This window comes from Haliotis rubra, unplaced genomic scaffold (assembly GCF_003918875.1).
Source record: "Haliotis rubra isolate DU_JTF1 unplaced genomic scaffold, ASM391887v1 Scf74, whole genome shotgun sequence".
Classification (NCBI taxonomy): domain Eukaryota; kingdom Metazoa; phylum Mollusca; class Gastropoda; order Lepetellida; family Haliotidae; genus Haliotis; species Haliotis rubra.
Window position 1 is genome coordinate 2,316,480 of NW_025767457.1, and position 14,304 is coordinate 2,330,783.

Here is a 14,304-nt window from a genome sequence, read left to right on the forward strand (position 1 = left end):
TATGAGGCATATATTTATTAAGGCAAAGGTCGGACATTGAGTCCACAGAAGACATACAGCTTTGACCAATGTGAGGAACAGTTGCATAGCTTCAGGACAAGTTGCTGTCGACAATATAGGAGTAACGGTAGCACTAAGCAATGGTGGTGAGATATCAATAGTAAACAGAATAATGGTATTGGTGGACAGGCTTTGACAGACGCAATGTTTGTATTTTCACTGGCCTGATGACATAATAGCTGACAGTAAGCACCGTTAGAAGATAACATGGAAGCTTAACAGCCAAGTGAGAGACCTTTACTTGACAAAACAGGTGGAACTACGATTTGAAAAACTGGGTCCACACAATACCCAATTGAACAAAACGTGATGGTTGGCATGTAAAGTTTCTGAAAGGGGAGGGGAGATTTTCACATACCCTGTACGTCCCCAGCAACCATTACTTAAGGTACTTGAAGTTGATGGCAAGATGAGGTATCTGATGAAAACTCGCATTCATCATGTGTGCTGAATTCAAGGTACCTTCACAAAGATCCAACCACACAGAAATATATAATTTTCTAGTATCGATCAAATATTGTGACCTCTTACACTATAGCTTAAAAATCGGTTTACAAGCTTGGCTAGCATTCACACGTTTGTATCTAGCACTGTGCTACTGAAAACATGTTTGACAGGGCAGTGTCTGGATTGCAGTATCACAGCAGGGGACACAAGAAATGGGCTTCACACATTGTACCCAAGTAGGGAATCGAACCCGAGTCTTCGGCGTGAGAAGTGAATGCCATAACCACTTGGTTGTCCCACCGCCCCTACCTTCGTGTTCACAGCTGAGGAACTCGGGTGGGAAAACGTGTATTGCACTGATAGACACGAGGTAACCCTGTTTACATCCATAACAATGTCACTGTAGATCACACAGGCATATAATTCAACTAAGAGCACAGGAACAGTGATGCACCACTGGCCAAACTCAAGGGGTGTTGGGCCAAACCCATCCAAATATGGACATATAATTTGGGGCGTCAACATGACATTCAACATTCAAATGTGTGTTACAAGATAAATTGAAATCAGAACTGTAGGATAGAGAAGAAAATTTGGAATCTTAGAAACAGAAAGTTGTGTTTTGCAAGACTGGTCATATTCAGACATATGGGATGGTGGCCATTGCAAACATAGCGAGTATGAGATTACAGTATCATGGCAGAGAATACCAGAGGACTTTACATGTCACACTGGGAAACAAAACTGCCTCTCACATGACAAGTTAATTACTGTCTTGGTGCATCACTGGTTCCACGTGGACAGCCGATAATCGTGACTCCTGTAGCAAGTGCAGGCTGCAGATGAACAGGTATATTTTGCCTCACCACATGTAAAGCATTCTACAAGCACCCAACTGCCACAAAATACCAAATGAACACACATTTTCCAAGATAAAAAGCATATGTATATAGTACAAATGTTGCGGTTAAAGAAACGGGAATTATCAAAACATACCCGGTACCTCAAATGTGTACAGTAAGGAACATCTTGAAACAATTAATTATGTCCATGATAAGAAAAATATTTCAAAGCATCTTAATTCCAGCTCTGACAAAAACTTGTACTTGTAAAATGTCTAAAAATCATCAAGCCGTTAGAACATGGTGTTTTCCACCCAAAAGTCAAAATATGGAGTAGCTGAACAGTTGATATGCTGTTGACATTCTATTACAACCGGAATCTATTCCAAAAACCAATTTTCCAATGACCCCAATAGGAAAGAAAGCTGTTAAAAATAGTGCAATATTTATCAACACGATCAACATCTGACATTTTGCACAATGACTTACTCTCAACAAATTCTGGCATACTGTATTTAAATAAAAATATGTAGCAAAATATTTTGATGTTAAACCATTCTGAAAGACTGTACTGTGAAGGGAAATGTACATCAAAACTGAAATATGTATACGCTACGGCTGGCTGCCAGCAGTATCCCTGGATTCGGAAATGTTGGTCGCGTCACAATCATAATGTACTGAGTATCTGATGCTGTGAGCTACGGAAGTACAAAGGCATCGAAATAATACTTCACTTTTGAAATAGCATACACATTACTAATAACTTGAATACTTATCATGAAAGTTCACCAACAGGAATGAAGAGATTCATGATTACAAATGTGGTTACCGTGGCTACATGAATATGAACCTTAGCTTAAAATATAGATATGTGGTCATTATGGGACAAAGCAGAGATTGTATCGCAGGCAATTATAGGGACTCTTGAGAATGAACATGCAGAGAACATTCATACACTGATTCAATCTGCTAGGCTCTCAATGTTGCAGGTGGTTGCCAGGGAAACAAGGAAATTCCAACAAATTTACCAGATTTTATGCATTTGTTGTGTCAAATCCCACATTTATCACCAAGCACTATTTGACAAAGCCCCAGAACAGCTTCCCAAAGAGTCCCTTTAATGGATGCCAGACGATTACTGTCACGGTATGCATACATCATTATGTAGACATGCTATTTGTAGAAACAATAGTGTCTCAATAACCAGCAGCATCAAACAGACAGAACTAAAATATGTAACGGGGGCTTAAAGAAATATAAAACTGTACATTTCATACACAGTGGCTTCATTGATCGTTCAGTCTTGCCAGTCCTTCTTTATTTCCATTCCGAACTGCCACTCCAAGTACTTGTTCTTATCATCATCTGTGAATAGACTTTTGATGACGTATGTGCCTCGGGCCAACATTCCTGAGGGGACATCTTCCAAGGCTGTTGTGTAGCAGTGGAGTTCCTTCTTCGGACCGTAGCTGCCAACCATCATCTTCATGGTCTCCACTATAGAAAGAAGGGATGGACAGGATAAGTGAGTGAGTGAGTGAGTGAGTTTTACGCCTCACTCAGCAATATTCCAGCTATATGGCGGCAGTCTGTAAATATTCGAGTCTGAACCAGACAATCCAGTGATCAACAGCATGAGCATCGTTCTGCGCAATTGGGAACTGATGACATGTGTCATGACACGTAGAACAATGCTCATGTCAGTCACTTTACTCTTAGCTGGAATATTACCGAGTGTGGTGTTAAATAACATACAAAACGGTTAAAGTGAGGTGAGGTGAAATTGGGTTTAACGTCGTGCTTGAGAATATTTCGCTCATATGACGACGTGCATGCGTGTGTATGTGTATGTGTGGCTGCTTGTACTAGCCCAGACTTAAGCTGGTTTTATAGTGCTAGCCCACTGAGATACCATGCCGCAGTGAAGCATGAATACCCCACTCAGACACATTATACTGACTCCGAGCCGACCAGTCCTTGTTGTACCCATTAATGCCGAGCGCCAGGCAGGGACCAACAAGTACCATATTTTAACGTCTTTTGGTATGACGCGGTCGGGGATCGAACCCGCAACCTTCCGCTCTCCGGGCGGACGCTCTAAACACTACACCACGGAGGCGGCCCGGTTAAAGTGAGGAAACAAATATGATGGCCAGGCTTGCTGACTGGACCATGACAGTGGATCACTGGACCATGACAACATGGAGCATTGCTCATAATATCAGTCATTCGATTGTCTGTTCCAGGCTTGAATTTTTGTTAAACAAAAAATCGCAAACATACTACTAATAAACAAACTGTACTCACTAGAAATTCCTTTCCTGGTAATTTTCTGTTTATACACCAGGCCACAGACAATTTCCCTTTGCACATAGAAGTAGATTTTTATCTTATATTGTGTTCCTTCTTTTACGATAAATGTTCTCAGCTTTGACAGTTCACCTGTGAAGAAAAGAACCAATTGATCATAAGCTGATCATATAGGATGCCAAAATAAAAAATTATCTTCAGATCTGTGTGGCAACATGTCTGTGTTTGATTATGTCATGCCTTAATACTTAATAATAAGACTGCGTATTGGGAAATAAATTGCATTGAAGTATATTGTGATACAGGCATTGCGATATGCATTGCAATATATTTGTAGCTAAATTATTTGACAGTGAGTGACACTGATAGTCAATGCAATGGAATTGGTTCTATTAACATCAATCTCAAAAACAGGTTGGATAGTAGGGAATACAATCGGTAGAATGTACAGAATATCATTTTTTCAATTGTTTAACATGAGATGTGAATGAAAGTCTATGCAGATTTCACCTTAAATCATAGAAACAAAACTGGTTATAATATACTGGATTTGAGAAAAAAATGATGCAACATGTTTTGTTTAAAATGCATATTGCCGTATTCCGGTAATATGCCTGACTGACTGACTGAGTTTAGTTTTACGCCGCTTTTAGCAATATTCCAGCAATATCACGGCGGGGGACACCAGAAATGGGCTTAACACATTGTGCCCATGTGGGGAATCGAACCCGGGTCTTCGGCGTGACGAGCCAACGCTTTAACCACTAGGCTACCCCACCGACCCCGGTAATATGCAGTCCTACTAATACCCAGAACAACCAAATTCATGGCCCCTAATAGTAATATGCAATGTTGCGCACTTCCAAATTTGGTGAAGAGAACAAAAGTTATTTATCCTAAAATGTTTTAATCGTGTTCAAGCTCACTAAAAATCTTTAAGAAGTCTGGGATTAGAGCTGTATTACCAATATAGGTAGAAGAATGTAAAAAATACCCCCTATAATGACAACATTACTAAGAGGCTTCCTACCTGTGAGATCCATCTCTATTTCTGCTCGGCCCTCTGAGCAGAAAGCCAGTTTTTCTACAATAACATTGCGGGGATCGTCAGGCTCTGAAAGAAATATTACAGATCACTATTACACAGTCCAAACATAATTACCTGCCACATTACTGGAAAAAAATTCTCTGCAGGTCACTTTCGATGCATATTCATATCCAATTGTGACCATCCATTCCCCATCCTGACTGAAATCTATGAGGATTCTGGTTATGGACATATGTCTCCTGAAACCTGTGCTTGTCATAAAGTGACAAAATGACCAGTAGATCAGCCTAAATGACTTGATTGTGTTTGCTTTGTTTGGTTGTTGTTTAAAGCTGCACTCGGCAATGTTCCAGCTATAAAGTGGCAGCCTGTAAATAATGACGTCTGAAACCAGACAATCCAGTGATCAACATCATGAACATCATAATGACTTGTGTCATTGTCTCTCATTTGTGTTGATAGATGCTCATGATGGCAACCACTGGAATGCCTGGGTCTAGATTTTCGAAGCTCTCTTAGTGCTAAGTTAGTCGTAAGTTAATGTTAATGCATGGCACTTACGACTATCTTAGCGCTAGCTAAGAGAGCTTCGAAAATCTAGGCCCTAGTCATTAGGGCTGCAATGAATACACTATGTGGTGAATATGATACAGTATCATGAATATTGGGTAACTAATACAAATAATTATTCATGAATACAATATTGTAGTTAAGTGATTGATGCACAATATGGAACGCCCATGTTGACAGTTTTGATTTGTCACAGCAATAACCAGTGATCTCATGACACTCAAATTTGGTATGTAATACTGACTGACTGAGTTTGGTTTTACGCCGCTTTTAGCAATATTCCAGCAACATCACGGCGGGGGAAACCAGAAATGGGCTTCACACATTGTACCCATGTGGGGATTCGAACCTGGGTCTTCGGCGTGACGAGCCAACGCTTTAACCACTAGGCTACCCCACAGCCCTGGTATGTAATAGTTATAGTCGACAGTACCATGTGCGGCCTTGGCAAACTAACATGACTTGCGCTACTGCATTGCTAGTACATATTCAATCCTTGCATATCTCACTTTCCAAAAGAACACAAGGGTTCAAGTAAAATATGCTCCCTTAAAAAATCGGAAATATTCGATTAATATTCGGTTTTGGTGACCACGAATAACGAATTGAATTCATGAAGGGCTTCGGTTCGATTCACCGAATATGCGAGTGAATCGTTACAGCCTTAGTGGTCATGCAGCTGGAATGTTGCTGAGCATACAGTTTAACAACAAATCAATCAACCAGGTTTGTTGGTTCTCGTATAAACATGGGGTTTTGAGGCTGTGCTGGAATCCCAAGAGAAAGATCTGGGATGTCTGGGATGCTGTGATGGAACTGAAACCCACATGATAATGACGTACTAGTCTGTGCACTCTTTGTTCAACATCGAGACCGCCTCCGTGGTGTAGTGGTTAGAGCGTCCGCCCGGAGAGCGGAAGGTCGCGGGTTCGATCCCCGGCTGCGTCATACCAAAAGACGTTAAAATATGGTACTTGTTGGTCCCTGCCTGGCGCTCGGCATTAATGGGTACAACAAGGACTGGTCGGCTCGGAATCAGTATAATGTGTCTGAGTGGGGTATTCATGAACCCAATTTCACCTCACCTTGTTCAACAACAAGTGTCCCTTAGGGCAATGTAGAGATTGACCATGAATTATGCTTCATCAGCCGCTTCAGTGATCAGGCGACACACTGATGATATGTTGGCATGTTTTGCATTCCATCTGTCACCATGTCTTAAGTGTACAACAAACTCTGAAAGGTAGTTGAGTTTCCTAAAACAGCTAAGTCATACCAGCCACATTCACACCTTAGTCTCTTTTGTCCATGCTAAGGTCAGACTTATTGTTCATTTTCTATAACAGATTCTTTGAACAAAAAGAAATTGCTGGATGAGGGAAGGAACATATACAAAACAACAACTCCATAAACTAAAATACAAACCAAATCATCTGTTTATTACAGTGCTAGAAGAGTGGTACGTCCAACTTTATGCAAGTATTTCAACCTAATACTGTATGCTGGGTAGTCATTGTGCACTCAAAACAATACTATGAAATACAAAGAAAACCAGTAGTTTTGTTGATATGCTCTGGAAAACAAACTCCTATGAACTGAATCATCATTAAACTTCTTGCCATGAAAATGAAAAACAACCCCACCCCCAACTCCCTACACGGTCAAAGCCACTGGTTGAAAAACTTGCCTTTGTGTTTCATAAGTTTTGTGGAAGAATAGTTTCAGAGATATGATCCAGACAAACACACCACTGAATTAAGTCAAACTTGTTGACATGTTAAATAAACAAAAACATTCAAACATTCAAAAGGCAACAGCTGACAACCAGGTCTTGTGTCTTCCAAGTTTCATGAAAGAATACTTATTAGTCTTAGCTGTAATGTCAGGACAAACACAACACTATGATCTGTGACAAGAGGAGTCAAAGTTGCCTTAGAAACACAGAAGAAGAAAAAAACTAAATAAGAAAAGGTGCCAGTTGACAACTTGGTATTTCTGTGTCCAAAATTTCATGAAAAAGTACCTATTAGTCTTATGAAATATGATCAGTACTACCAAAAATCGATCAAGGATGTACAGATAACTAAATCCAGCCCTATATTTTCTTCATATTTTGGTCTTATTGACTAGAATTGTAGGAATAAAGAGGGAAAAGGGAAAAAAAATTAATAAAAATGATCAACATTTTTTGACAAATGAAGCACTAAGGTTGTAACGATTCACTCGCATATTCCGTGAATTGAACCGTAGCCCTTTATGAATTCAATTCGTTATTTGTGGTCACCAGAACCGAATATTAATGAATATTTCCGATTTTTTATGGGAGCATGTTTTACTTGAACCCTTATGTCCTTTTTCGAAGTGAGATATGCAGTAATGGAATATGGTTTGCGAAGGCCACACATGGTACTGTCAGCTATAACTAATACACACCAAATTTGAGTGTCATGAGATCACTGGTTATTGCTGTGACAAATCAAAACTGTCAACAAGGGCTTTCCATATTGTACATCAATCACTTAACTATAATATTGTATTCATGAATAATTATTCGTATTCGTTACCCAATATTCATGCTACGTATCATATTCGCCACATAGTGTATTCGTTGCAGTCCTAGTAACCACTCAAAATAATCTGCAACTTCAACTTTAAGTTCAAGCTGCAAAACTTCCTGAGGCCTTAATTAAAGTCAGACCCACTGTCTTCTGAGGCACTGGGTAACAATTGAGCAAAACTATAAACGAAAAAACACCAACAATTAAAATTTCAAAAATCACAACCTGCCTCTTGACACCAAATTCGGCTGTGCACAATTGTGGACTGGATAGGCAGAAAGAAAGCAGTTGTCCAAATAAATTATTTACACGTCTGCTAATGGCATGGTGATTGCTGAGAGTTACTCCCCTTCCGCCGAGAAATCAATTGATATTCTAATGCAGCTGCCACTTTATATATATTTCATATTTGCAAATATCTGTTCATTTGTTCCATTGATCTATAATAAAAGAAAAAATGGTCTGGCCGACATTGTTGATGCACTGGTGCTTATCACCCACCCCACCAACAATACCAATATACTGACAATCATTACAATCCAAAATGGACACTTGTTATCCCCCTTAGTTCCGAACATCGACATGAGATAGTTCAGTAATGGCTGTGACGAATTTGCAAAAACAGCCTTGCTGTCATTAGAAACACTAAAACAGTTGGTTCATATCCTTCAAACAGGGAGTTGGTTTAACCCTGCTTTGAACAGTGTATCCTTCAGATCACAGAACATCAGCATGAAATGGAATGAACACATACAGTGATGCAGGTCACAGACATTACCAATTAGTGAGTGAGTGAGTTGTGTTTTACACTGCTTCTAGCAATATTCCAGCAATATCACAGCAGGGGACACCAGACATAGGTTCACACACTGTACCCATGTGGGGAATCGAACCCGGGACTTTGGCGTTACAAGTGAACATGTTAACCACTGGGCTACTCCACCGAACCTTTACCAGTTTAACAAAAGTCAAAAGCTTGTGTATGGTGCTGGCGAACCAAGACATATCTTACATCTACACCCCAGTCATAGTTTGTAGAAAATTGCCAGTTTGACAACCCAATATACACAATGATAATAATAATAATATGGCCACTGATATAGCGCTGAACTCCACACTGCAGGTACATGCTCTAAGTGCAGACAACATGATGGGCATTATTACCCCCGGATAACCCAATCTGCTTTTGAGACGCTAGGCGGTTAACAGTCATGTGACATATATCACCAGGTACCCATTCTCTGCTAGATGAACAGAGGCAATTTTGAACAAACTTGCTTGCCTAAGGCGTGACCACATAGGTGCTTCATTGTGGGGCAGAACAGAAGTCAGGAGTCAACTTGCCAAGCACAGTCACATATCCAAAGACTCTCCGTGACCAATGTTGCGTAACTCCACCTTATTTGTGAACTGTGCTATATACACAAAACCACACACCACCACAATGTACGCACATATTGGATACAACTGTCGAATATAAATACCTAACATCGAGATAACAGGGGTTGAACATTATTTTTAAACTCCACTGGACACAGGTCCAGTAAACTTTCAAAATCCACTTGACTAAATATTAATTTCACTTGACCACAATTAACAATTTGGTTTCTTTTGCAAATAATCTTTATCAATTGGTAGCAATTGCATTTTTATTACATCATCAAAATACAGATATCAAAACAATTCAGTAGTTTGGCACTACTGTACCACGGTAAAGTATAATGTGGATATTTACTCGACCGCCCGGGGAATTTGACTCGACCCGGCAATGGTATTTTTCAACCCCTGGATAATGACTATCTTAATTTGTTTCCATTTTGCACAGCCTTGATACCCCCATGTTGTAGCAAAACTATTTAGTATTCCCTGAACATGATCATATTTCCATACAGATGACACGACAGAAACTTAAAATATAGCAGACATACTTGGTGGATCACTGACTTCCCCAAGCAACGTCTTCTTGTACTTCTGTAAGCTCTCATCATCTTCATCCAGCTTCTGGATCTCATTAAGCGTCTTCTGCGCAGGTGGTTTGTAGTTAGGATTGTCTACGTCATCTTCTCCAACTTCAACGGGCTCTTCATTTTGTTCTGCCATTTTACTGAATAAAAACAATATGGACAATATCAGGCATGAAGCTGGGCATTTGCCAATTTGTTTATGTTAAAGCTATCCTGGGAGATACTTGACACAGTTGAATTTCAGTCCCTGTCTGTGTTATTCCAATATGTCATCACTAAACAGCACTGAGTGAGTGAGTTTAGTTTTACGCTGCACTCAGCAATATTCCAGCTATATGGCGGCGGTCTGTAAATAATCGAGTCTGGACCAGACACTCCAGTGATCAACAGCACGAGCATCGATCAACGCAAATTGGGAACCAATGACATCTGTCAACCAAGCCAGCAACCTTTAGTCGCTTCTTACGACAAGCATGGGTTACTGAAGATTCATTCTAACCCAGACCTTCACGGGTCACTAAACAGCACTGATTCAGGATACTAAATGTTCCTGATCAAGCAACAAACCAACTCAGTCTAAGTAAACTTAGGCTCAGTATTACACTGCTATACAGAGTCTAACAAACCCTAGGAGAAGGTCCCGTCAGCTAACCTTTGAGCGACCTATGTCCGTCCAATCGAACACGAGACGGATGAACAGATTTAACCAAACTGATCATCGATTATGGATCCAACTAGTGTTGAATGAGTTTAGTTTTACGCCACACTCAGCAATATCCCAGCTATATGGCGGCGGTCTGTAAATAATCGAGCCTGGACCAGACAATCCAGTGATCAACATCATGAGCATCGGCCTGCGTAGTTGGGAACCGATGACATGTCTCAACCAAGCCAGCGAGCCTGACCACCTGATCCCGTTAGTCACCTCTTACGACAAGCATGGGTAACTGAAGGTTTATTCTAACCCTGACCTTCACGGGTAACTAGTGTTGAAATTATTTGTTGTTCCAAAGAGGAAAATATATAAACTTATCAACTAAAATAAAACTGCTGTCAAATTAACAACTTAATATAAAAATTAAATATGATGCATTGATGTTAAAGTACGGTAAAAGAAAGTTGTGAGTGCTCAATAATGATTTCAAATGTATCTTCCAGAGGCATCAAATCAAAACTATTTCTTGATGTGAAAAACACATTATTTTTGTCAGGTCCAAACATAACTGAAACCTTAAGTGCTTTTTTTTAAAACACTAAACTTCAACTTAAATACATCTTGAAGGCAAAATGCAATGAGTAATGTGATCAATTCTATTTTCAAAGTTTGATGAAGAAACCAAACAGAACTTGAAGGTCAATGATATTAGCCTTTAAACAAATTATCTAGAAGCTCTAATTAAAAAAGGAGATGTTATAATGCTTAGTAAAACACAGTCTCCTCATACAATATATATCTTTTGAAATAAATCACACAGGTATTTGTAATTAAGATTCAAAGCTGCTTCTAAAGTAAATCACTTTGTAACCTTACCCCATACCATGTGTATAAGGATATAGGGCATTTACAATGTGATATCGTATTGTAATAAAAATTGAAACTCTATTGCATTACATGCAGGATACATACTTAGGCCATGCAAAATATTGTTCGTCATTTGGCGTTACTTTTGAAACTGAGTGATGGTAATGTATTTCAAAACTTTTCAATGCCCTTTCAAAGTTAGTGACAAAATGCAAAAAATCACCAAACAGGAAAATGACTCAGTATTAAGGTGCATCTTAGAAACTGATTTTCAATTGCCTGAGCATTCTGTTTGTAACCATTCATAAATAATGCATTGTCCTGTCACCTAAGTTCCAAACATTTTCGATGTGTCAGCAACAGAAATATCAATATCATCATCATCATCATCATCATCATCATCATCATCAACAATTCTGTATACAACCAGAAACAGTGAGTTTCGGTTTACGCCACACTCAGCAATATTCCAGCTATATGGCGGCGGTCTGTAAATAATCGAGTCTGGACTAGACAATCCAGGGATCAACAGCATGATCATCGATCTGCGCAACTGGGATACGATGACATGTGTCAGTCCAGTCAGCGAGCCGGACCACCCTATCCCGTTAGTCACCTCTTACAACAAGCATGGGTTGCTGAAGACCAATCCTAACCCGGACCGTCACAGGTCATAACCAGAAACAAATCATGTGTGTATTTTGTATTGATGCAGAAGTGTCCTAAGACACACAACAATGTATACAATGGTATGATATTACACATGCAGTAAAGACGTCAAGATAAATAATTTATATCTCCCCGACCTACACGACCTAAAACCTGTATCTATGCCTATGATTGTGTCTTGTACAGTTGGCTATGTTTAAGTTTGTGTAACACATGCAGTAAAGATGTCCAAACATATAAATTACACCTCCCTGACCTACATATGATTTGAAACCTTTATTTAGCCTCTATCAAGTGACTGGATCGGAGTAGTGTTATTTGTTAGTGCAGTATGCTTATGGGTCAGTGTGAGCATATGCATGACATTGTGTTGATGTTCATGTATGTTCATGTATGTTCATGTTCATGAGTGAGTGAGTGAGTGAGGGAGTGAGTGAGTGAGTGAGTGAGGAGTGAGTGAGTGAGTGAGTGAGTGAGTGAGTGAGTGAGTGAGTGAGTGAGTGAGTGAGTGAGTGAGTGAGAGTGAGTGAGTGAGTGAGTGAGGTGAGTGAGTGAGTGAGTGAGTGTTTTAGCAATATTCCAGCAAAATCATTTCAGGCTACACCAGAAATAGATGTTAATGTGACCGGTTATTTATGTACTGGTATGTTCATGCAGCAATCTGTGTGTGGTGGGGTTGGAGTGGAGTGGAGTGGAGTAGTGAAGGGTGGGTAGTGCTGAGGTGTATTTAAAATGTATTATTTATCTCGCTATTTAACACTAGAGATTTCATCATTTGAAATTTCACTTTATAACTCATGTAAAACTTAGATATTAGTCATACAGTAAGCATGGTGAGAAACTTAGAACTAATAGAAGTGATACATAAAAGGGTGAAAAATTGTGGATGACAACCTTTATCCCGATAATACATAAGTTAACATCTATAAATTTTACTGTTTAAACCTTAAGCGTGTTATTAACTAAAACAGTTCCAATATTTCACCACCTATTTGAAGTCAAGCTTTGATAATTTTGAAGTCAAGCTTGGCTATTAGACCAAATTTGTCATTTGTAATTAATAACCTCAGATACTTAGATCCTGAATTAAATCATGTGTCAATGAAATATTGGAACTATTTCAGTTAATAACATGGTATAAACCCAATCACTATTTCTAAGTGATCCTTTATGTCTGTATTTTCCTGGTGAGTAGCTGCACATGTTGATCCTTCATCACCATTACTTCCTCATGCAAACAAAACAAGTGACTAGTGATTTCCTATCAAAGGATATTCATCTTATATAACAATCAATCTTGTCTCCGTCTACAAAAATGTACAAACAAAAGCAGTGCAAAGGGTATCTGATAACAGTGAAGTTATGTTAGAAAGGCAAAGAATATGCCTTTTCATAGACAGGGAAATTAAACTGCAAAGAGATTTTGTTGGGTAAAATGGGATAATATATATAACATGGAATAACATGATTTAGTGGATGAATATCAAAGTTCAACATATACTGAACCGCAAAAGAAACGCGACTTTCCAAAACCAAATGCAAAATTTTGTTCTTACAAGGTTGTGTTTTTATTGTGATTGTACCATTTTGTTAACATGTTTTGCAATCCAAATTGACAGTTACTACCAACATTAGTGTGTTTTCTGATAAAAAAGCATATCGACCAAACGTACCTAAAAAGACAAACGTGGTAAAAGGTTCCGTATGACATTTGTGAAATTGAAAATGCACGTGCAGATCGCGACAACCCTACCAATGAAAGCCGAGTCCAAAACTTGCCTGAAATCATTCTTGTGTTGACACAACCGCCATACGACGACTTACAAGAGATGAGAGGAATCAAGCCTTGGGACGATTGCAAGCTTGCCAGGCTGCTCGGAGGGTAGCCAATTATATTAATGTTCATGTTAGGACAATCTGCCGACTGCAGGAACGGTATCAGGCCACTAACAGCATCCCAGACCGTCCACAAAGTGGACAACCTGCAGTAACATCACAACGTGAAGACCGACAGATTGTGAGCTATCATCTGCAGGATCGCTTCGCCAGAGCCACGGAAACAGCTCGCCAGACCACTTGGACTCACAAGAGGCCCATTAGTGCCGATACAGTGCGTCGACGTTTGCGCGAAAGAAACCTCTGCTGTCACAGACCATGTTGTGGTCCTGTCCTCACCGCCAAAACCGACTGCAATGGGCAATTCACGTCAAAATTGACTTTATCGAGAATGGAGAACTGTGCTTTTTTCTGATGAGAGCCGATATTGTGTTTCGACAGCAGAGTGAGAGTATGGAGAAGGCATGGGGAACGGTTT

At 39.6% G+C, this 14,304-nt stretch overlaps 1 protein-coding gene across 3 annotated transcripts in view; it reads right to left on the reverse strand.

Annotated features, from left to right (window-relative positions):
• Positions 1-14,304, reverse strand: part of LOC124259831 (rho GDP-dissociation inhibitor 1-like) — an 18,862-nt gene continuing 4,558 nt past the window's right edge. For all 3 annotated transcript variants that reach the window (XM_046694037.1, XM_046694035.1, XM_046694036.1), the window contains exons 2-5: positions 9,764-9,939; positions 4,690-4,773; positions 3,657-3,791; positions 1-2,846 (exon numbers count right to left, since the gene is read on the reverse strand). In XM_046694037.1, the coding sequence (XP_046549993.1) occupies positions 2,647-2,846; positions 3,657-3,791; positions 4,690-4,773; positions 9,764-9,935 (591 nt within the window). In that variant the 5' untranslated portion in view covers positions 9,936-9,939 and the 3' untranslated portion in view covers positions 1-2,646. The remainder of the gene's footprint in view (positions 2,847-3,656; positions 3,792-4,689; positions 4,774-9,763; positions 9,940-14,304) is intronic.